Below are 23,017 nucleotides of genomic sequence, written 5' to 3' on the forward strand. Positions count from 1 at the left end.
TTGTCCCATATGTGTTTACCTTTTTTTTGCACATTGTACACATTATTCTGTTTCTATGTATTTGCTATGATTTGCTATTTGTCAAGTAACATTGCTTCACTCACTATCCCGGGTTTGTTTGTGTAAGCGTTTTGTTGCCGGCAAATCAAACATTCTGCAAATTAAGACAAATACTAAGTTATGTTTCTTTATACTTTATTATGTTACAGATTAAGTCATTTGTTCATACTTACTCTGTTTGTCTTTTCAGTCATCATGAGTGTCAGGTGTGGGGAAACGCCGGCTTGGCATTTCCTCATTTTAAAGTCCTGATCATGTCACACATGACATCATCAGGTCAAACCATGTGGAGGGGTTTCTTTTTCCAGAGAGATGCTTCCTTTTGTTTGTGTTAATGTTTAAAGGGATTTGTTGAATGTTTTTCCTTTTGTTAATACTGCCATTTAGTTGTGTAAATGTGCATATTAGAAGTGTGTAGAGGTTTTGTGTTTTTAGATAACCTGAGTAGAGTTTTAGATCCCTCAGTTGAGTGAGTGGTACTGGCTGGGCAATTGGAGGGAAATTGATGGCCCTATTTAAAGCCAGTCTCTACCAGATGCAGGAGAGAGGAGAGGTGAGCTGTGTCACCAGAGCCATGTTATGTTGAGTTTTGTTAAATGAATTGATTTGGGGAAAGTTTTGTTAAGTTATACATTAAATTAAGTTCACTGCAAATAAATTGCTCACCTTGGAAACCCAAAATGTCTGCATAGTCTGCTTCCCTACCACCTTCCTTGACGTTCGAGTGTGACTACTTCACAAACACCAGTTTTATTAACATATTCTGGGTCGCATACTTTCACTGTAATGAAAATGATGTGCGACAGCTGAACAACAAGCACTCAGATGAGTTGTGTTGAGTTTTCACTTCTAAAGCATAAATGTCAGTCCAGCCCAAATAAATGGGTAGGACTGCGTCAGGATACTGGTCCATACTGGTCTGTCGAGGTCTGGGATAAGAATGACAATGCTGTTGGATAAAAGGGTGCCAGTGGAAACTGTGCTACTGTTGGCTAAGAACAAAGGAAGGGGGAAGCCATGTTTGCATGTTTAGAATCAGCGAGAGAAAAGGAAAGGTGGGAGTTTGAAGGTAATAATAGGCGCTTCACATCTAGGGACTATGACTGGCAAAGGGAAGAGCTGGCTGATATATTGAAGAGAACAACAATAGACATATTGTGTGTGCTGGAGGTTGGGTGGAATGCCAGGAGCACTGGAGATGGATTCAAACTGTTCTATTATAGGAACCAAAACTGAGTATGAGTAATGTTGAAGCAAGAGTATGTGGAGAGTGTTGTGGAGGAGAAGAGAATGTCAGAAAGTTTGAAGCTGGGAATCAAAGGGGTAATGTTGAATACTGTCAGCCCACAAGTTGGATGTCAAAAGAGAGAGAGGAATTCTGGAGTATGTTGAATGAAGTGGTAGAGCATGTTCTCAGGGGGAAAAGATTGGTGATTGGAGTAGATTTTAATCGACATTTGGGTGAAGGGAACAGAGGTGATGAGAATCTGTTGGGTAACTATTGTGTTAAGGGGAGCAATGCAGAAAGACAAACGGTAATGGATTTTGCCAAAAGGATGGAAATGGCTTTGATGAACACGTACTGCAGGATAGAGAAAAAACATTGGATGCTATTCAAGGTATTAAAGGGAAAGTGAGGATGAACCAACAATGTGGAATTTGAAGAAGGAAGAACGTTGTGCAGAGTTCAAGGAGTTGAAAAAGGCTCTGGGTAGTAGGGAAGAGTTACCAGATGACTGGTACAGCTGAACCGGTGAGGGAAACTGCCAAAAGGTGTTGGGTGTATCCTCTGGAAAGAGAAGTGCAGTAAAGTATTCAAAGGAGGACGTTAGCAATGAAAAGGTGGGGGCGTCAAAGAAAAGGGCTTATAATGAGTTGTTTGTGAGGCCAAACACTAAGGAAAAAGGGCTATCATCAATTGATTAGGCAGAGAGATTGAGGTGGAAAGGATGTGCAGGTGGTCAGGGTGGTTAATGACAGACATGGATGTATACTAATGAGTAAAAAGAGTGTGTTAAAGATGGAAGGAGCACTTTGAGGAGCCGATGAATGTAGAAAATGAGAGCAGAGAACAGATGGAGGACAGCTAGTGAATCAGGAAGTGCAGAAGATTAGCAAGAAGGAAGTGAAGGTGGCTGTGAAGAGGATGAAGGATGGAAAAGTGGCTGACGGATGACATATATGGATATTTTGGAGAGAGGGCAGTGGACTGCTTAACCATATTGTTTAAAACATCTTGGAGGGTGACAAGATGCCTGAGGAATGGAGGAGAAATGTACTGACACCGATGTTAAAGAACAGCAGTGATATGGAGAGCTGTAGGAACTACAGAAGGATAAAATTGATACCATGACGCTATGGGGAGAGTTGTTGGAGCTAGGCTAAGAAGAGAGGTGATTATCAGTGAGAAGCGTATGGGTTAATGCTGAGAAAGAGCATTAGAGATGCAATATTTGCTTTGAAAATGCTGATGGAGAAGAACAGAACAGAAGAACAGGGAAAGTCAGAAGGACTTCACTGTGTCTTTGTGGATCTATAGAAAGCAGTGCAAAGACAGGAACTGTGACACTGCATGAGAAAGTCAGGAATAGGTGAGAAAGACATGTATGAGGACTGCAAAATAATGATGAACTATGCGGTAGAAAGAACAGATGGGTTTAAGGTGGGGGTCAGGGATCAGCTCTGGGGCCCTTCATGTTTGTCATGGTGATGGACAGGTTGACAGATGAAGTTAGCAGGAGTCTCCATGTACTATGATGTTGATTGTGATCTGTGGTGAGAGTAGGGAGCAGGTGGAAGAGTCCTTGGAAAGGTAGAAGTATGCTCTGGAGAGAAGAGGAATGAGAGCAGCAAGATCCGGATATATGAATGCAGGCAGGTGAAGTGTGTGGAGACCCAGTGGTCTTCAAGGTGACTTCAGTCAGTGGTTTTACTAAGCTATGCCTTAACAAGCTGCACATATAACACGTGTTCCCCAGGAGAGAATCTACTTAAAACATGCTGTGAGTAAAAGACTCTGAATGCATGGCACTTCCAGCCTGTTAAAGTGAAATCAATGTGATATGAGGTCAACAAGTGCTCAGTAGGTGTCCAATTTTAGGGTCAGATATTACCACTTATAAAATAAAATGAATTGTTTGCTGCCAACATTTAAAAAAAAAGCAAAAGCAATAAAATCTATATTATTTATTACTGGTGCTCAATAGGAGAACAAAGACATTTGACACCATTAAAACACTTTAAGCCCTCCTAGGTCTGAGGTCCACCACCCACAGATTAATGTTTTAAGTCAGGCTTGAAAAACTGAAAACTTTTTAACTTGTTGACCTTAAAATATAAAATATAGTAAAGAAAGCAATGGTTCCCTCATTTCTCATTAGTGGTGTGAAACATCTTAAGATGACTGTCTTTGTTTAGCACACAGTTACTTTTCTTCTGGCCTGCTTTCCCAATGAATATTTCATTATTTGATTTTTGTACTCTTTTAGTTGAGGAAATGCATAATCTGCTCATAATACTGCTCCACAGTATCTCTCTGAACTTCTGCACATGTCAAGAGACCCATTCATACTGTCCGACATCTTTAACAGTGACTCTCTGTCAGTCTCTTTAAACTCATTACAGATTTACAGGTGGAAGATGATTTTGTTTTTTTCTTTCTGGATTTTAATACTTCTGTGTAAGGTGACTATTTTGAAAGGTACCTAAAATAATATTTATCATTTTTATATTTAACTGGCACTCACTTGATATTTTCTCTATTTCAGAGCATCCTTTGGTATGGGAAATTGTGCACCCCTGCCAGCTCACTACTATGTGAAACGGTTATCTCAAAAGCTGCAGAAATTATTATCTAAAAGAGAAAGTGGGTGCGGACTGTACCAGTTTTAACATAAACATTGCATGTCCCAAGTTTTTTTTCTTTTTGTTTTGTATTACATAAATTAACCTCCATTACCATGACCCACATATTGATCAGAAACAGATTAAATTGATGAATGAACGACACAAAATCAATCATGGTTTTATTTCTAGGCCTGGCAGAGATTTCCACGCTGACACTGTTGGTTGAAATAACGAAAAGTTTCGACCTACAGGAGCAGGAGTTGTCTTGTGTCAATTAACAAAAGATGAACCATTATTTAGGTAACACAGACAGTCCAAAACGGCTGAAAACAGATGAAAACAAAATCAAGCCTACTCACTACTCAGGAAGCAAACAGTGCAAACAGAAAACAGTATGACGCAACAGAAACCTAAGACAAATTTAGGGCTTACATACACACATTAGGGAAATGGATTCAGGAGGATGAGGAGAGATAGCTGAAACAAATCCATGATGATGAGACAAGGAAAGTAAACGAAATACTACATACAAAGGAAAAAGACTATTACAATAAAACTGGAAATAATCAAAACACTGAGTCAAGGACACTAAAACAGATTTGACACAGAAGACAGCACTAAGAAAAATAACAAAACCAAAATATTAAAAAGTATAATATTAACTGAAACCCATTCAATAAGACCAATAACTCAGACTAAAGAGAATGTACACAAGCTAGCTCAGAACCCAATGAAGCATTAAATGATAATGAAGGATTCAAAAGTCAAAACCTGAAAAATCCATAATGATGACTAGGGATGGGTATCGTTACCCATACCGGTGCCAAATCGGTACTTTTGAAACGGTGCCGGTGCTCAAACGGTGCTCAAACCGATGCTTAAAGAATGGAGAACACAAAATTGGTCCAAAAACCTCTCATGTTCAGCTATTTCTTGTAAAAAGATAACAATGTTAGCCTTTTCTGCAGCTATGGGGTATATATGGTATCATTCTTGGCTGGAAGCAGTGCTTAAACAATGGAAAAAACACAAACTTTGTCCAAAAACCTCTCATGTGTAGCTGTTTCCCTCTTTTTCTTTGGTCATTTTAGCCTTTTTGGCCAGGGTGAAGGGAGCATCTGCCATCAAACAAGAAGACAGCTGCATGTAACTACGATGGTGTTTGCTAGTTCACCTTACATGCATTAATGTAATAACGTGGTTAGCCTACTCAACGTAAATTACAAGAACAACATTAAGCTACTCACGCAGAGAAGAACGGCTGCTGCTGCATCATCATCCTCATCATTTCTGCTACACTGGCAGGGCTAGGGGCCAGGACTCTCCTCTTCGTGTTTTTGGGGGATGTTGCATAACAGGCAACCCACCCGCAGTAGATGTGCTCGGTGTGAGGTCTCGCAGCAAGCTATCAAATACGGTGCATTTCTGGGCTTTTTTAAAAAAACGCTATGCGTCGCCAGGTGTTTGATCGGATTTGAGGTGTTACCTCCTTTGACAGTATCACAGTATCAGCTTAAAGCACTTGTTGCTGCTGAGTTTGCATATTTTGCTGTGAAGTACAGCCAGACTTTTGACCGCTTCGCCTTGGACATTTTTAATCTGTAGCTCTGCTCTAAAAGAACGTACGTACCTGGACCCGCCTACTATTCTCGGAAACGTAAAATGATTGGCTAGAAGTGTATCACAGCTCAGGAAAAAAAAAGCACCGAAATAAAGCACCGAAATGTGCGCTGCTTTTCGGTCTGGTTACTACCGTTTATGTCAGAACCGGTGCCATCATGTCACCGGACACTGGTACCCATCCCTAATGATGACTCACTTACATTATCTTTCTTCCTTATTCTTCCTGACACTCAGTTTGAAATTCACAAGACTGTCTTGACCATGTCTACATGTATAAATGCAATGACATGCTGTCATGTAATTGGCAGATTAGATATGTGTTAAGAAGCTATTGAACATGTATACCTACTGAAGTGGCTGGTAAGTCTAAGTGCAATATATGGAGTCTAAATCAGCATTTCATGGGCTTTTCATTCAAAGGCAGACATATTCACAATCAGACATGTTCCCTTAAAGGACTGGGAACTGACAAGATATGCTTTTAACAACAGCTAGATTTGGGGGTCTTCCTTGTCTGTACCATGGCCTTAAAAACTTATTTTACTTAATTTACACATGAGCAAAGTAAAAATGCATTCAAATTGCAGACAGACAGAAATGGTGGTTTCAGGCAGTACAGCAAAGTAGATTACAGAAAGAATAGAAGGTGTTTTAGTAATGAACAAGGGCTTGGAGCACAGTATAACAATCAATGTTACAGACCAAAAGGATGACAGAGATGACAAAAATTTGAGGTTGCTTCTGGTGGTTTACGTGCATACTGACTGTAATAATAAGAAAACAAATTAATTGAGGCTGGGGAGGAAGGTACTCACGAATCGTTAAATCCATCACTTGAGAGGCCAAGCAGAAGACAGGATGCTCATACATCTCTCTCTTTTTCCCTATAGAGAAAGAGGCAGGATACCGAGGCATGCGAAAGGCCAGGGTCAGCGCAAACGAACATAATGGTCACTAGGGTTTGACTAATATAAAGTTTTTTGCTACCACTACCTCACATTTTCTTGCAAGAAAATCAGAACTTTAACCACACATTGTATTAAAAGGTACAATATGTATCATTGTGAAATTTGTACATGGAACTATGTTTAGCAGATTTTATGGAGTTAAAAGATTAAGGGACATCCTCTAGTTTTGTTTGTCAAATTGATTTCAATTTTTTGTGTGCTTACATGAAATAGAGAAAAAATAAATGGGTAGCAAGGTGGTGCAGTGGATAGAACATGTCCATTGTTACTGTACTATCTGTGCATGTGTGCAAGTTTCCTCCCACAGCTCTTGTTAGGTTAACTGGCAGTTCTAAATGGACTGAAGGTGTGCATGGCTGCTTGTCTTTCTGTATTACGACTGCAGTGAACTGGGGATCTTTCAGGGTTTACCAAACCTCAGATGTCAGCTGGGATAGGCTAAGTTCTCTATCATATCGAGACTGTCTTTCCACTCCCTGTCGTGGCATGTGGATACTTCTGTAAGACACTCCTGCTAGCCCTTAGTCACCAAGGCTAAGTCATCCTCCAGCCAGCCTTCACAATGCAGGATGGCTTGGTTGGGTCTGTGGGCAGACCCTTGAGTGATCTCCTTCATGACCCAGGGCTACCGCCCGCAGATTTGCCACAGACCCCCCATAGCGAACATCCCGACCTTCCCCTCAGTAGGCAACCTCCAGCAGGCCTTTCTGCAGGAAGAACTGCCAGCCCTCATGACAAAGGCTATCATACGGGAGGTGGAAGGGTTTTTCTACCACTACTTTCTACTCCCCAAAGAGCATGGGGGTCTCCATTCAATTCTGGATGTCAAAGACCTCAGTTGCTATCTCTGGCCCCTGAGGTGAAAGATGCTGAAGGTCCCCAGTGTATGTCAGGCCATCATTGCAGGGAATTGGTTTGCCACCATCGATCTGAAGGACGCTTACTTTCAGGTCTTAATCTGGCAGGGGTGGTGGCGCTTCCTCAGATTCTGGTCCAATGGGCAGGTCTTCGGAGACTTCCCCTTTGGCATCTCTGTGGCCCCCTAGACCTTCCTGAGATGCAGGATGCGGCCTTCACTCCTATGAGCCTGCGGGGCCTCAGAATCTTGAATTACCTGGATGACTGGCTGGTCTGTGCCTCTTCAGTAGAACAGTGTTGCAGCTACGTTGCAAGCAAGCAATGTATTTATATAGCGCTTTCAGATCAGCCACCAGCTGAGCACAAAGTCCTGTACACTTGACATGTCAAACATGATACATCCATCCATCCATCCATCCATCTTCATCCGCTTTGTCCGGGGCCGGGTCGCGGGGGCAGCAGCCTAAGCAAAGAGGCCCAGACCTCCCTCTCCCCAGCCACCTCCTCCAGCTTATCCGGGGGAATACCAAGGCGTTCCCAGGCCAGCCGAGAGATATAATCTCTCCAGCGTGTCCTGGGTCTGCCCCGGGGCCTCCTCCCGGTGGGACATGCCTGGAACACCTCACCCAGGAGGCGCCCAGGGGGCATCCTTGTCAGATGCCCGAACCACCTCAGCTGGCTCCTTTCGATGTGGAGCAGCAGCTGCTCTACTCTGAGCCCCTCCCGGATGGCCGAACTTCTCACCCTATCTCTAAGGGAGAGGCCAGCCACCCTTCGGAGGAAGCTCATTTCTGCCGCTTGTATCCGCGATCTCGTTCTTTCGGTCACTACCCACAGCTCGTGGCCATAGGTGAGGGTAGGGACGTAGATCGACCGGTAAATTGAGAGCTTCGCTTTTACACTCAGCTCCCTCTTCACCACGACGGACCGGTGCAACGTCCGCATTACTGCAGCTGCAGCCCCAATCCGTCTGTCGATCTCCGGCTCCCTTCTCCCATCACTCGCGAACAAGACCCCGAGATACTTGAACTCCTCCACTTGGGGCAGGAACTCATCCCCGACCCGGAGTGGGCACTCCACCCTTTTCCGGCTGAGAACCATGGCCTCAGATTTGGAGGTGCTGATCCTCATTCCCGCTGCTTCACACTCGGCTGCGAACCGTTCCAGTGCGAGCTGGAGGCCCTCACCCGATGAAGCCAACAGAACCACATCATCTGCAAAAATCAGAGATGAGATTCTGAGGCCACCAAAGCGAAAGCCCTCCGACACTTGGCTGCGCCTAGAAATCCTGTCCATAAAAATTATGAACAGAACCGGAGACAAAGGGCAGCCCTGGCGGAGCCCATCACCCACCAGGAATGAGTCCGACTTATTGCCGGCAATGCGAACCAAGCTCTTGCAACGGTTGTATAGGGATCGAATGGCCCGTAGCAATGGGCCAGACACCCCATATTCCCGCAACACCTCCCACAGGACACCCCGAGGGACACGGTCGAATGCCTTCTCCAAGTCCACAAAACACATGTAGACTGGTTGGGCAAACTCCCATGCACCCTCAAGTATCCTGGAGAGGATAAAGAGCTGGTCCAGTGTTCCGCGACCAGGACGAAAACCGCATTGTTCCTCCTGTATCCGAGGTTCGACTAACGGACGAACTCTCCTTTCCAGCACCCTGGCATAGACTTTCCCAGGGAGGCTGGAAAGGAGAGTTCGTCGGTGTCCTGGTTGCGGTGTCAACCAGGACAGCCCTACAACGTCCAGAGCCTTCAGGAACTCGGGGCGGACCTCATCAACACCAACATGATACATTGAGCATGTTAAAAAAATGAGAAAAATAGTAATAATAATATAAGATAAGTAAAATATATATAAAAAAATAGAAAAAGGAAAAAAAACACATTTAAAACAATAAAATCAGTACATTAGATTAAAACAATAAAATCAGGGTCAGACTGTGTCATAAGCCAAAGAGTAAAAATAGCCCTGCAGGCACAACGGCGATGGGTCTTTTGTGCATGCCCAGACCACTTCGGCCTCCACTCTCTACTGAGCCGGGGGCTGTGCCTCTCCCTCACGGGTCTGATGGCTGCCACTGTGCACATCAATGTGCTGGATCCGTCTTCCTGGCACTTCGGGATTTTCCTGCCTCGACTGCAGTGGTTTCATGTGATTGTTGGGAAGGACAGCACAGTTCTGGTGGCCTATGTCAACAAGCAGGGGGGCTTGGGCTTATTTCTCCTCTGCAGGATAGCCGCAAGGCTAAAGCAGTAGGCTCTCCCCCATTTCTGCTCCCTCGGGGCTGTGCACGTGCCACTGAATACAGAAGCAGTCATCATGTCGGGGGGGGGGGGGGGGGGGGGGTGGAGTGGAGGCTCCACCCGCAGGTGGTTGAAACAAATCTAGCACTGTTTCAGAAGGGCAGAGGGGGACCTCTTTGCCTCCAGGGAGTCAACACACTGCCCCCTGTTCTTCGATAGCCCTTTCCGGGGGTGGGATGCCCTGGTGCATCCCTGGAACCAGGCTTTTTTGTATACCTTCCCTCCTTTCTCTCTCCTCCACTTGGTCCTCTCCGGGTCCAGGCTGCAGAAACTAGGCTTGTCCTGGTGGCCCCTTTCTGGCCCAACATGCCCTGGTTCTCAGTGATCCAGCCTCTCCTCGACTCAAGACTCTGGGAGCTTCCGGCCCAGAGGAACCTCCTTTCCCAGGCGAGTGGATCACTTTTGAGCAGGTCCACCCCTTACGCTGTGACCCTGCATTGAATGGTGATAGCGATTAAGACCATTCACCTCTGTCGCTAAGCGCTTAGCGAGGCTGAGCGCTGGCTCTATATGTCAGGTATCCCCAGCTGATTTGGACAACAGACCAGGGCCCTATTTCAGGAAGCCAGTTTAGAAAACTCAGAGTTAAAAACGATACTCAGGGTTGAGTAACCCCGAACTGTCCAACTCGGAATATTCGGTTTCAGAAAGGCTGATAACAATTAGTTCAGTCAACGCGGAGTTGCTTTAACCCCAAGTTAAGCGCGCGCACGAGGATACATAAAGCCCTGATTAGTGGAGCACAGATTAAGCGAGTCACCATGGAGACGGAGGGAAAGAAGGCGCGGTCAATGTATTTCACAGCGCTTGAGGCCAAAATTCCGATGGCAGCATATGCCGATAACATGCAAATTCCGCGGAAAAAAAGTAACACAGCCTCAGCTGCAAAAGAAAGGGAGCATGCATGGCCGACAGAGTCAATGCATGAGTGTTAATTTAAACGTTGATCTAGGGATTCCCACCCATTTAACACGTTATTTTATTATATTTTATTTTATTTTTTATTTTATACATTTTATTTTGTGATGTGAGCGCAGGTGCAACCCAACAGGCTCCAAACGTTCCTGGCAGAAAGTAAAAATGAAATATAAAAATATAGTCCAAACAGGTAAGGTGTAATTGTATTATGAGCCATAGTGCTTGGTCTGTTTGTCCCATGTAAATCAATTGCAGTTAGAGGCTACATTAATTTTCTTTCTGTAAGCACTTATTGAAATTATCTGAGCACATTACAAGTACATATTTGCTTACTCTGTATGCTCAAATGTGACCCGTTATAGCCAACAGAAAAAAAAGCGGAGGCCTGAAAAACAGGTGGAGGTCCTCCACCACCACCACTCACAGAGCCTGGCCACTTGGCTTCCACATTTGTGATAATGTTGGCAGCATCACATATGATTTTCACAGTGCAGAGAACACAAATTAGCATCCATTACTATAATGAAATAATTTGTTAGTTTGAAATGCTACAGGGAACTATGTACCTGTACATTAATGCTGTGGAAAGACTTCCTGTTCACATAGTCTCCTTCATTTACTGAAGGAGCAATGATTGGAATGTGAGTGCCATCTATACAGCCAATCACGCCTGGGAACCGTGAAAATAAATGTAAGATTTAAGTAGTAGTTCAAATATCACCACATCATGAATTAAGTTTTGTTCATCCTGCTACCTGCAATTTTGTGGCATCCCTCTTTGATAAATCTTGTGGGTCTATGACCGGGGAACACCACAAACGAGTACAGGAGACGTTTCAGTGCAACTGTAACATTCCTGACTGCCCGACAGACGGTAGCCTTGGAAACGTGCTCAGCGTCACCAATATTATACAGAAAGCTCCCGTTTGCAAAAAAACCGAAGTGCGATACAAATAATATGTACAGAACTGAGAGGATGTCCGCGATGTGTCACATGAGCAATATTAGGCCTGAGGATGTTATTCAAATAAATTATAGATTGTGCTGAAAAACGGTAACGTTCACACAGGAAATCATCAGGAAATGATAAAATGTCCAAACGCGCTCTAATCACTCTCTCCCGGCGGAGAGCTCTGCGGAGAATTTGGGCTTCAACATCTACTGGCTCTTCAAGGAAGGGGCACGCCATGTCTGACACTTCCTACAGTCAGGTTTCTGACAAAGAGGCGGAGAAGGTCAGGGTTAGTTGAAGTAAACCTGCTAGGGGGCAGGTTAGCTTCACGGAGTGTGTCGTCATAGTAACTCACTCAGAATTAATCTAAACTCGCTTTGTGAAACCGAAAACCCAGAGTTTTCGTTAACTCAGGGTTTACTTACTCAGAGTTTGCACTAAACCGGCTTCCTGAAATAGGGCCCAGCTCTTAATTGCCTTCCATCCTGGGCAGGCACTTGTCAAAGTCCCGGTTGTCCTACTGGGTGGCAGCCTTATGCCTCTAGGTTCCCCTAGAGGCATAAGCAGGTGCTAGATGCCCCTCAGCTGTAACCTTTGTCTCCTTGATCAGCTTGCGGGCCAACCATGAGCGGTCCTTGCATCTTGACTTGCTCAGGCCAGTCTTGCATCTGGCAGACTGATGTTTGCCCCCCCCCAGGCAGGGCCTTTGCATCTGGTGGGGCCTTGACTGTCTCCTTGTGGGGTGAGTTACCCCGCACATATGGAAATTGTAAGTACTTGTAAGTAACTGTAAGTCTCAATATGGTAACATACGGTTACACTGTAAGCTTGCTTACTTGGTTTCCCCCCCTTGACATGATGTCTGCTTCTTGGAGTGAGAGACTGTCTCCAGCTTCAGGCCGCTTGGAGATGTGTTCCAATCAAACCATCACTGGTTTCACATCTGCGCAGCTGTTTTATATCTAAGCTGTGGGGCATGACTGAGGTAGCCATATATATATAAATATACTGCTCAAAAAGATTAAAGAAACATCTTTTAATTAAAGTATAGCACCAAGTCAGTTAAACTCCTGGGATAGTTTTTCATGCTACTGTGTGAGGCAGGCAGGCAGACCCAAAATGTAGACTCACAAGCAAGACTATACTTGAAAGAGTTTACTTAATTTAAGGTTAAACAACTAAACTGGGAATGCTAAGTTAGAGAAACTAAACAAACAGAATAATACAGGGAAACACAGTACCGACAGGACACACAGCAAGATGGGATATCACAAAACTGGACAGAAGGAGATACAGACAATATATACACAAAAGAGGGACTCAGGGAGGAGAGGAAACGCCTGGGGAACATGGCTGGACATAATCTAACTGTCGAGACAGGGGAAGTAAAACTGAACATGATGCACACAGGACAAGAGACTATCAACATAAAACACAAGAAACACAAACTGAGACGCAGACTGACTAAATATGGGGAACAGAGGGATGAGACAGAGACAAGACTAGGAAGACACAGAACAAGGGTGACGGAGCGAAAGGAGTAATAATGAGTCAACTGCAAAACAGGAATGGTTTTACCTTTTGTTGGTGACATCTTTTTCCCTGTTTTTTGCTAGTTTTATATATGGCTAGGGTCAGTTTCACTACTGGTAGCATAAGGCAATACCTGGACCCTACAGAGGTAGTAGGATTTAGGTACTGTAGCTCAACTCCTCCAGGACGGCACATCAATACATACCATTTCCAGAAGGTTTACTGGGTCTCCCAGCACAGTCTCAAGAATGTGAAGTTGTACAATATCTTCAAGCCATCACCAGGACGGGTATCTGCCCCTTTGCGCAAGGACGAATAGGATAAGTACTGCCAGTGCAGTACAAAATGACCTCCAACAGGACACTGATGTGAACGTCTGCCCAATAGCCTCTAGAGGTACCAGTGGTCACTGCTAGGCAACGGCACCTGAATAGATATTGGGTTTAAATCCTTGGAACCATTGTCAGACCCTATGCTGCTGCACTGAGTCCTAGGTGCTCCTGGTGCATGACATGCACGTGTATCATATGGCAAGAGCATGCATGCATGCAGCGCCTGGAGGATTAAGGAACTGATAACATAGACTGGCCCCCAAGCTTGCCAGACCTAAATCCAATAGAGGACCCTTAGCACACTATATTTCAGTCCATCCAGTACCACCAGGCTGCATCTCAGACTGTCCAGGAGCACAATCTGTTGAGTCATTAGGAGTATGCCTTCTCATTAGGAGCAAGTACATTCAAACAACTCGCTTTGAGTTGCTACAATGACGTTTCAGCAACATGGACTAGTGTGCCACATTACTTTTTTTGGTTGATTTTTGAGTGTCTTTGAAATTAACCTTTTGTAGGTTGATAATTTGCATTTTCATATCCAGCATTATGTAATTTCTCCACTGAAACCTAATTTGTTTTCAAAGAATTTCTAATTTTTTTGAGCAGCATTCTATTGTATCATTGGGCATTTTCACACCTGTAGTTCATTTACTCTGGTCTGAATCAGCTGATGCGGTTCTAGTCAGTTTTATCGTTTCCCCATGTTTGGGTTTGTTTTTACTCAGAGAAAAAAAATCCAAGTGAATCAAAATGCGTCACTACAAACCACGTGAGAAGATTCAGTCTGCTTATTCGCCAGAGCTGTCTGGAGTGGAAGCAACAAAAGTAAATACAGGAAAAAGGTCTTGTATTCTACTTGAACAAGAATTTACATTCATTTCACAGCTAGTTGCTAGCCCATACAGACCTTTGCACACCTAAAACACTTTGTGTCGCAGAGTGCGTGGAGTTGCAAACCCAAAATGCTAACACTATAAACAGTACAACGCGACAAAGAGCTATGGAAACTGAGGGCTTGAACACACACATGAGGTAATCAGGGAGATGGAACACACCAGGGAACACATCTGAACTAAATCAAGGAAATGAGACAGAGGGAAGCAAAACTGAAAACAATGCATTTAGGACAAAGACTAACAATATAAAACATGAAATAAACACTGACTAAGACTACGACACATAAACTGGACATAAACAAAAAGTAAACAGATAAGGATCATGGAAACTGTTACGGTCGCTGACCTCTAGTGGCTGGGGGCCCCCACCCCAGACAACACTTCATTTTTAAGTGGGGCGTAACGGAAACCTTGCCACATCCTAGAATACAAAGCATATGTACAGCTTTTTTTTTTTTAGTTCAAACTGATTACAACTAGTTGTTATACGTTGTAAACCAACTCCTCTGGCGTTCATTTGGAACCATGCCAAGACCACCTCCTCCAGAGTGCGGTTGTTTTGGTCCAAGCGCAATTACTGTGTTCATATCTGCCCAAACGAGTCACACCAAAGGGCAAAAACAAACCAGAGTTAATTTGAATGAATTACACACCGCATGTGTGAAAACACCCTTAAATTCAAAGCAGTTAATTACTTGTCTTATGTGTATTACATGACTCTAATCAAACGTGTCAGTTTGAGTCTGTTAGAGTTGATTGTCAAGTATGAAAAAGTTCCAGAGAATAATGACATCTGTTCCTAAAACAGAGAAAATATTGGTGCTGTATATGTAAAGTCTATTTCAGAAGACAAGAAAATAGCTCAGCTGTTATATTGAACATTAATAATCTTAATGTCAAAGGTTTAAGGTCACACATATAGTAAGTTCAAAAGATATTAAATTTACATATTCACATGTCAAATCTGAAGAATTATCACACATTAAAAGAGGTTAGTGTTCTGACACAGTTAATAAGTCATTGTTTCAGGGGCCTACAGAATGCTTGTTGCTGTTAAAGAAAACCTAGACGAGGCAAGAAACAAAAGTAAAATAAAATCCTGGCACAAAAGATAGTCTCATTGTGTCTTACTCGCCCACCTGCTTTAAAACAGAGGTTAAAAGCAGAAAAGGCCAATAGATAAGGAAAACAGAAGGATTAGTGTGGAAGTCATCAGAACACAAGGAAAACCCAGAACAGGAAACAAGGAGAATCTTCTCAGTTACCAGGCAAGTCAAAGGTAAACCAAGGCAGTGTAAGACTCGGCTGAACGAGAAGCTAAAGCACGGTGGAAGAAGTCAGCAAGATTGAATTGAAAGCATTTTTACTGTAATTATCTTAGTAAAAAAATGATGAAGAAAAACTAAATAATTGCTGTCATTTAAAGTACTACCATACAGTTTTGCTTGATTTTATCCATTTTGATACTAGACATTATTTGAAATGTTGTTCTAGCATTTCAAATATTGTCTGCAAAATCTATAGAGAAATAGACCCCTGACTTCATCGGTTTACTACTGTTTCAGTTTATTAATGTTTGATTGGTCAAATTCGGTGAAAATATTTACTACTTTTGCATTTCAATTTTCTGTGTTTTACAAGCTTATTAAACATTCTCATATACTGTCACCATAATTTTAAATAACCTCCCCACTAAGATTAGAAAATCCCCTCTGCACTTCAGATCTTTCCCATCTGGTTCTGCATAGCATATTAATTGGCATTTGTTTTTGTTAAGGTATGCAATGTCTATAACTGTAATGTGTTCTTCATTTGGATATATTTATCTGACAGTTCCCATAAGATGGAAATGGAATTTCCAAAAAACAATAAATGTCATAACAGCTTTTACTACGACTACTACTATTGCAGCTACCACTAGCACTATAGCAAGATTGCGTTCACACAAAGGAGCAGAGTAATAACGTACCTTCCAGTTTTGCATACTCTGACAGACGCTGGTAATTGACCTGAGCTGCCTGCTCCAAACACTTACGGATCACACCTTTGACTTCCTCTTGTGGGACTGGGGTGACAATATCTTTCATTAAAACCTTATACAAAAAACACAGCAAAATTATTGTTATTTATTTATTTTTGCAGTACCTTTTAATAAAAGATGTAAATAAATATTGTAAAAACATGTCCTCAGGCTTAAATGAAAAAATTACTCTATAGCCTCCATATGTCCCATTAAATCTTTAGGTTTTGTTGTCCTCATGTTAAGAGTTTTATTACTTTTAATTATTGTTGTTTTGTTTGGTTTTGGCATGGAAATATTATCATTAGTTTCAAGAAAAGATGACAGTTTGAGCTAAAGTTTAAAGGTAGAGAGCAGAATTAAACAGGTTTCAGTTTGCTCCGCATTGTTTGTTATAAAAATCAACTAACTCTTTCCCTCCAGTAAATAAAAAGAAACCTGACAAACCTAGCAAGTAGTAGCAAAATCAACAATGATAAAAAAGAAATAGCAGCGTAGTATTGTATGACTGGACATATAGTCCTTCCCAAAGAGCCACCAAAAACAGGTAGGATCAATCTTATGTTTTATCCTGTGTTACAACAGTCTTACCCTTTCGAGCAGGGACAGAGTTGCCTTCAATGCCCCTTCAGGTCTTCCAAATGGAAAACAGTACCTGTTTAGAAAAGAGGTTTGTTTTGTTTTTTTTTCAAACTTCAACAGTCCAATTGGACAATGTGTCATTGTGTAGTTGTTGCAATGGGTCCTACCGGAAGTGTGTAATCTGGTTTTCAAGAAGCACCCGTAGCCTCTCCTTGATTTCCTCAAAGCGCTCTTTCTCCTCAACAGTGACTGTGCCGATACCGTCGGGCCTGAAACACAGAGGCATTTGAAAAAATGCACTCAAAGTTTCTGTTGAACCTTTCAGCACAAATGTCAAAATACCCATATTTTCCACGGATAATGTTAGCATTTGCTTATACCTCAGATTTCGATCTAACGTATAATTCATATTTTTAAAAAACTGTTAACTTTTTTAATAAAGGAAATGGCAATATTACTTACTTTTATTAATTGAAATGTAAAATGCATATTTTCTGTTCTTTATTAAAACTGTGGTGTTGAAACTGGAATTAATCAGTAAATTAAAATTAAAATTTTCTTATCAGGGTCACTCCATATAACATCCATCCATTCGCTTCCTCTTGTCCTTTCCAGGGTCGTGGGGGGCGCTGGAGCCTATCCCAGCTTGTCATAGGGCAAGAGGCAGGGTACACCCTGGACAGGTCGCCAGTCTGTCGTAGGGCCAACACGCAGAGACACAGACTCACATTCACTCACAGATTCACACTTATGGGCAATTTAGATTTGGACTGTGGGAGGAAGCCGGAGTACCCAGGGAAAACATGCAAACTCCACACAGAAAGACCCCGGCCTGATGGTGGAATTGAACTCAGGACCCTCTTGCTGTGCGGCAACAGTGCTAACCACCGTGCCACCGTGCTGGTGGCACCAACATAATCTGAAAAAAGTTTCAGTTTGCCCGCTGGAGAATGAGTTACAGGCTCTCACAGCACATGGGGTGGGCCAACATTTCTTTGTAGAGCCTTCATAATGTCTTACATATAGGAGACATTATGAAGCATCCAACAGCAAACCAGGATCAAGTAGTTGTGCCTATAACTGAAGGAGGCATTGTAAGTGGAGGCATGCACGCTGAGATGGTTTAATTATATTTCAGATTAATTAAATTATTTAAATATGCAAAATTCATACAAAGTATTCAACATGCAGATTCACATAAACAAAACATTTGTTTTTGTGGTAACACTTTATTAGTCGGCAAAGCACTTGGTGAATCCATGACCACATTATTCACCTATTATGTTATTAACTAACAGTGTTTCCTCAACAACCTCAAATTACTGGTTAAGATGAGATAAGATAACCTTTATTAGTCCCAAGCATGGGAAATTTGTTGGGTTAAGGCTGCTGACCTTTGCCAGTGCCATCTTACCCTTCCGACCATACATTCATTACAACATCACATGGGGAAGACAGGTCAGAGGGGTATAACAATGGAAAATGCACAACATGAGGAAAGACGAGGAGAAAAAATAACTCCCCCCAGACTGAGCTCCAACCGGGAGATCAGTTTGAGAACAGAAAAAAGCACCTCAGCACATGAATCAGCACATGTCACGACATAGAAGACATAAGCTTCGAAGGCATTTGGAGGGGGTGGGGGTGAGTGTAGGTCTGTGTCAGTGTACATGCATATGTGTGCGTGTGAGTGTGTGTGTGTTATAGAAAGTAACGTCATTATACATGAATTATAGTTTCAGTATTCTTTCTGCTTCTGCTTTCCTTGACATTTTCTTGCAATTTCTGTATAGAAAAGAGGTAAATTTTTAAGTGTTGTGATTATCTGTCTCTCTTCTATTGTTAATTGCCTTTTTTCTCACCATTTTGTAGCAACACACTACTTTCTGCAGTGCAATACTGTTCAACTGATGCTCACTAAGGTATGGTATCACAGTGTGTTCCATCACTGCATTTATGCAGACAGGGGGTTGTAAGTAATCCAGAAAAATTGAAACACCCATAGGCATTAGTAACAGCAGCTTTCAAGGCTTGATCAACCTGCAGGACAGCTTTAAATTATTAACCTATTTTGTGTTCACCGAAAAAGCCCCTTTCTTATAATTATGAAATGTTCATTATTTTTCAATTTTGGGTAACCTTACCTTTTTTTTTAACCTCTGGCAGTTCAACACTTACCTTTGTACCATTTCAAGCTATTCATTGGACTTGAATGACTTGAATTGCAATAAATGACTGGAAAGATTGTTGTAAAATCTTTGGGCGGTAGTGTAGTTGCACCACTAGTAAATAAATTTACTTTTTAATTTGAAGAGAGTCTACACCCGAGTCCTGCTTCTGCCTAGCAGCACATTGACTGATTCTGTTTGATTATGGAATTGCCCTAAATGAGCAAGCAGGGGTGGGTATACTTGTATCCTCCCAGTTTGCTGCCTGTATGTTGAAGTTTTCACCAGTGGATGAGGGGTTGCTTGCCTGCACCTTAGGGGGAACCTTAGGTCCTGACTGTCATCTGTACCCGTGTGTCAGCCTTGTTGGATTCACTGGGTAGGGTGCTGGAGAGTGCACTCTGGTACACACCAGGACACAGCGGTTGATGATTGATTTTGTAATCATATCATCAGATCTACGGCTATATGTCTTGGACATGCAGTTAAAGAGAGATGCTGAACTGTCAACTGTTGGATCTGGTGGTTGGGGAAGATGCTGGGCATACCTGGTGCATCCAAATGTATAATGAGCTGGCAGAGGCACCATTCCACGACATCTTCAATTCCCACCTCTGGCAGAGCTTCGATTAGATTATTAAGGGTGCTCTGCAGATACTGATGCTGAGTGAACCATGTTCTGCATCTCCATTGCTGAGCCTGCCCCAGGGAGTTGTGGCTGCAGGGTAGTTCGTTCTTGGTGTGGGAATAATCTGAGAACCAGATGGTAAAGATCGGACTTGGTCTCCAGTTGCAGCTGACTGCTAAGCCAAGGAGAGTGAAGCTCAGGCAGTGGTTGATGCAAAAAACTGTGTGGGAAGAGTTTGGTGAGACCATGGATTAAGGCTTTCGGTTTGCCTCAGAGCAATTCTAGCAAACAATTAGAGGAGTCAGGAGGGGGAAGCAGTGCTGTATTCACAAAGCATCCCACTACCATTGTGGTGGTTGAGGTCTCGGGCATTGCCTCTGGATTGGCAGACTGGGGTGATGGTTCCCTTGTTTAAAAGGGGTGAGGGAGTGATCCAATTATTAGGGCATTACACTCCTCAGAAAATCTATGCTAGGGTACTGGAGAGGACAGTCTGTCCATTAGCTGAACTTTGGATTTAGGTGGAACAATGCAGTTTTCCTCCTGGTTGTGGGACACTAGACCATCACCTTGGGGATATTCAAGGGTGTGTGGAAGTTTGCCAAACCAGTGTACTTTTTTGCTTAACTTTTTACTTCATTTTGTGGGCAAGGCATTCAATCTCAACCCTCAAAGTATCATGTGGGCGATGCTTTGGGAGTATGGAGTGTCTGGCTGTTGGCCGTTCACTCCCTGTACAACCAACTTGGTTCATATTGCCGGCAGTAAGTTGGACTAGTTTCTGAAGTTTGATTCAGCTCACACAACTCCTCCCGATCTTTCAGCTGTGCCAGAGAATACCACAATTTACAGGAAGTGTTCACTAAAGATAAAGCCCTATCTCTGTCTTTGCACAGAACCTATGACTGCACCATCAATCTTCCCTTCAGTTGCCTTTACAACCTGTCGCGGCATGGGAAGGAAGTGATGGAAAAATACAATCTTTGGCCGCTTGAATCATCTGTCCGTCTTCCTCCCTTGTAGGTGCTGTTTATTTGTTTGTTATTAAGAAAGACAAATGCATAGACTATCGTGGACTCAAATAACCTTCAAGAACAAATATCCACTGCCCCCAATCACTTCTGCTTTTAAGCCCCTCCCGGGGGTCACTGATTTCACTGAACTCAATCTCCGTAACGTCTACCACTTAATACGCATCTGGAAGGGTGACGAGTGGAAGCCTTTGACACATATTGGACACTTTATACCTGGTCATACCCTTTGGATTAACAAATGCATGCGCTGTCTTTCAAGCTCTGGTAAATGATGTGTTGAGAGACCTTTCTTCCTTCCATCTCAGAAGCTGGTACAGCATTTCCTCTGCTTTTCATTTTATTGATGCTTCATCCGCAACTACAGTCAGGTAGCTACACCTCTCACACATCTCACTTCGCCTAAAGTGCCCTTTGTTTGTTACTCAGAAGCTGCAGCAGCCTTCACTTAATTAAAGGAACTGTTCACCTCAGCACCAGTCCTCATGCAACCAGATACCAAGCTCCAGTTCATCATTGAGGTAGATGTGTCTGACTCCAGGGTGGGGGCAGTTCTCTCGCAGTGGTCAGGCTTCCAAGGTAACCTGCAACCCCGTACCTTCTCCTTCTGGTAGCTGATCCCCACTGTACTCAATTATGATGTAGAGCATCACTGGAGGTGTGATGCCACTGGCTGGAGGAGGCCGAGCAGACTTTTGTTATCTGAACAAATCACAAGAACCTCAATTACCTTAAAAGTGCTAAAAGGTTAAATGCTCATCCAGCCCACTGGTCTCCATTTTTCCTGACATTTCAATTTTAATGTTCTATCACTCAGAGTCAAGGAATGTCAAAACGGACGCACTCTCTAACGAGTACTTAGATGACACCAGCCTGCTGGACCCTGAATGAATTCTCCATACTTCATGCTTCATGTACTGTTGGATCACTGAAATGGGATTTGTAGAAAATGAGCCATCAAGCTGTGCAGGATGAACATGATCCTTAGGTCCCCCTAACTACCGATAGGATTCCATCACTGACCATTCTGTTGTGATCCACTGGACTTACACTGGCCACCCATTTCTCTTTTCAAACGTTACTTCTGCTTGGTCATCATGGAGGTATGTCAAGGACTATGTAGTGGCATGTGCCATCTGTGCCAGAAATAAAAGCAGTACTCAGTGTTGATAATGACCCACACCTTTTTTTTACACATTGGCTCATGTAATGAGACACATGACCTAGAGTGGGTTAACAGCCCGGTGTGACAGTAACCTTATCTACCATTGATAGATTGGCCTGTAAATGGCTTGTATTTTGTATAGAGCTTTTCTAGTCCCTAAGGACCCCAAAGCGCTTTACACAACCTGTCATCCACCCATTCACACACACATTCACACACTTGGAATGTGTGTGAATGGGTTCTTAGATTCTCTACAGCAGCTCAATTTCTAGTCCTTGAGAAATTACCCATGGCCTCAGACATAGCCAAACTACTTGCTGTTCATGTTTTTAAGTTACACAGAATCCCAGTTCATCGCCCAAGCTTGGAAGGCATTTTGCAATGCCCTCGGGGCCAACACCAACAGACAAATGGACAAACTGAAAGGCTCAACCAGGAGATTGAGATCTCCCTCGGCTGCATCACTCCTCAAAACCCCTCCATCTGGTCCTCTCAACTGTCCTAGGTTGAATACACCCAGAATTCACTCACCTCCTCTGCTACAGGCTCTGTTTTAGGCATCTCTGGGCTATCAACCACCACTCTTCCCCATTCTACATCAGGGCACTCTCTCCCTGTTTGGAAGTGCGTCTTCTATCCTCAGATTGTACTTGCTCTCAGATGTATCCATCAGCAAATGAATGTGTGTGAATGTTAGAAAAAAAGGACTGAGGTACAAAAATCTTAGAAAAAATGCTTGGGTGAACGGGTGAATGACACAAGTTATATCAAGCGCTTTAGGGCTACTGTGACTGCACTCTGTGTCCTCATGATGGCATGAGTCACTGCAGGAACTGCTGAAGCACAAGGAGGACAGTGCTTAGCTGCAACACTGGGTTACCTGGTTGACAGTTCAGTGGCAGTTGACCGTTCAGCCCTTGTCGACAGAATCCCAAATGATGGGGTTGCGTCTGGGAAGTTCAAGCTGACAATGAATCACTGACTACACTGCAGGACCCTGCTTTAAGTTAAGTTCCCTCCACCGGTGGAGAAGGTAGGAGAAATACCCAGCCAGACAATTTCTGATGTTCTCTGGAGTTCTTCCCCTAGTATCTGAGCATGCTAAAGGAGGTCTGA

The 23,017-nt window shown here is 43.1% G+C and overlaps 1 protein-coding gene across 4 annotated transcripts in view; it reads right to left on the minus strand.

Annotated features, from left to right (window-relative positions):
• LOC146573582 (calcium-dependent secretion activator 1-like) overlaps positions 1-23,017 on the minus strand; it is a 329,487-nt gene that overhangs the window by 110,492 nt on the left and 195,978 nt on the right. For 3 of the 4 annotated variants that reach the window (XM_085272826.1, XM_085272828.1, XM_085272829.1), the window contains exons 14-17: positions 17,077-17,178; positions 16,919-16,982; positions 16,277-16,400; positions 6,345-6,413 (exon numbers count right to left, since the gene is read on the minus strand). In XM_085272826.1, coding sequence (XP_085128952.1) covers positions 6,345-6,413; positions 16,277-16,400; positions 16,919-16,982; positions 17,077-17,178 — 359 coding nt within the window. The remainder of the gene's footprint in view (positions 1-6,344; positions 6,414-16,276; positions 16,401-16,918; positions 16,983-17,076; positions 17,179-23,017) is intronic. The other variant, XM_085272827.1, reaches the window with a different exon arrangement.

Source organism: Mchenga conophoros, linkage group LG5, assembly GCF_057382185.1.
Source record: "Mchenga conophoros isolate Kocher_MC1m ecotype Shallow Benthic linkage group LG5, M_conophoros_male_GT1.1, whole genome shotgun sequence".
NCBI lineage: Eukaryota > Metazoa > Chordata > Actinopteri > Cichliformes > Cichlidae > Mchenga > Mchenga conophoros.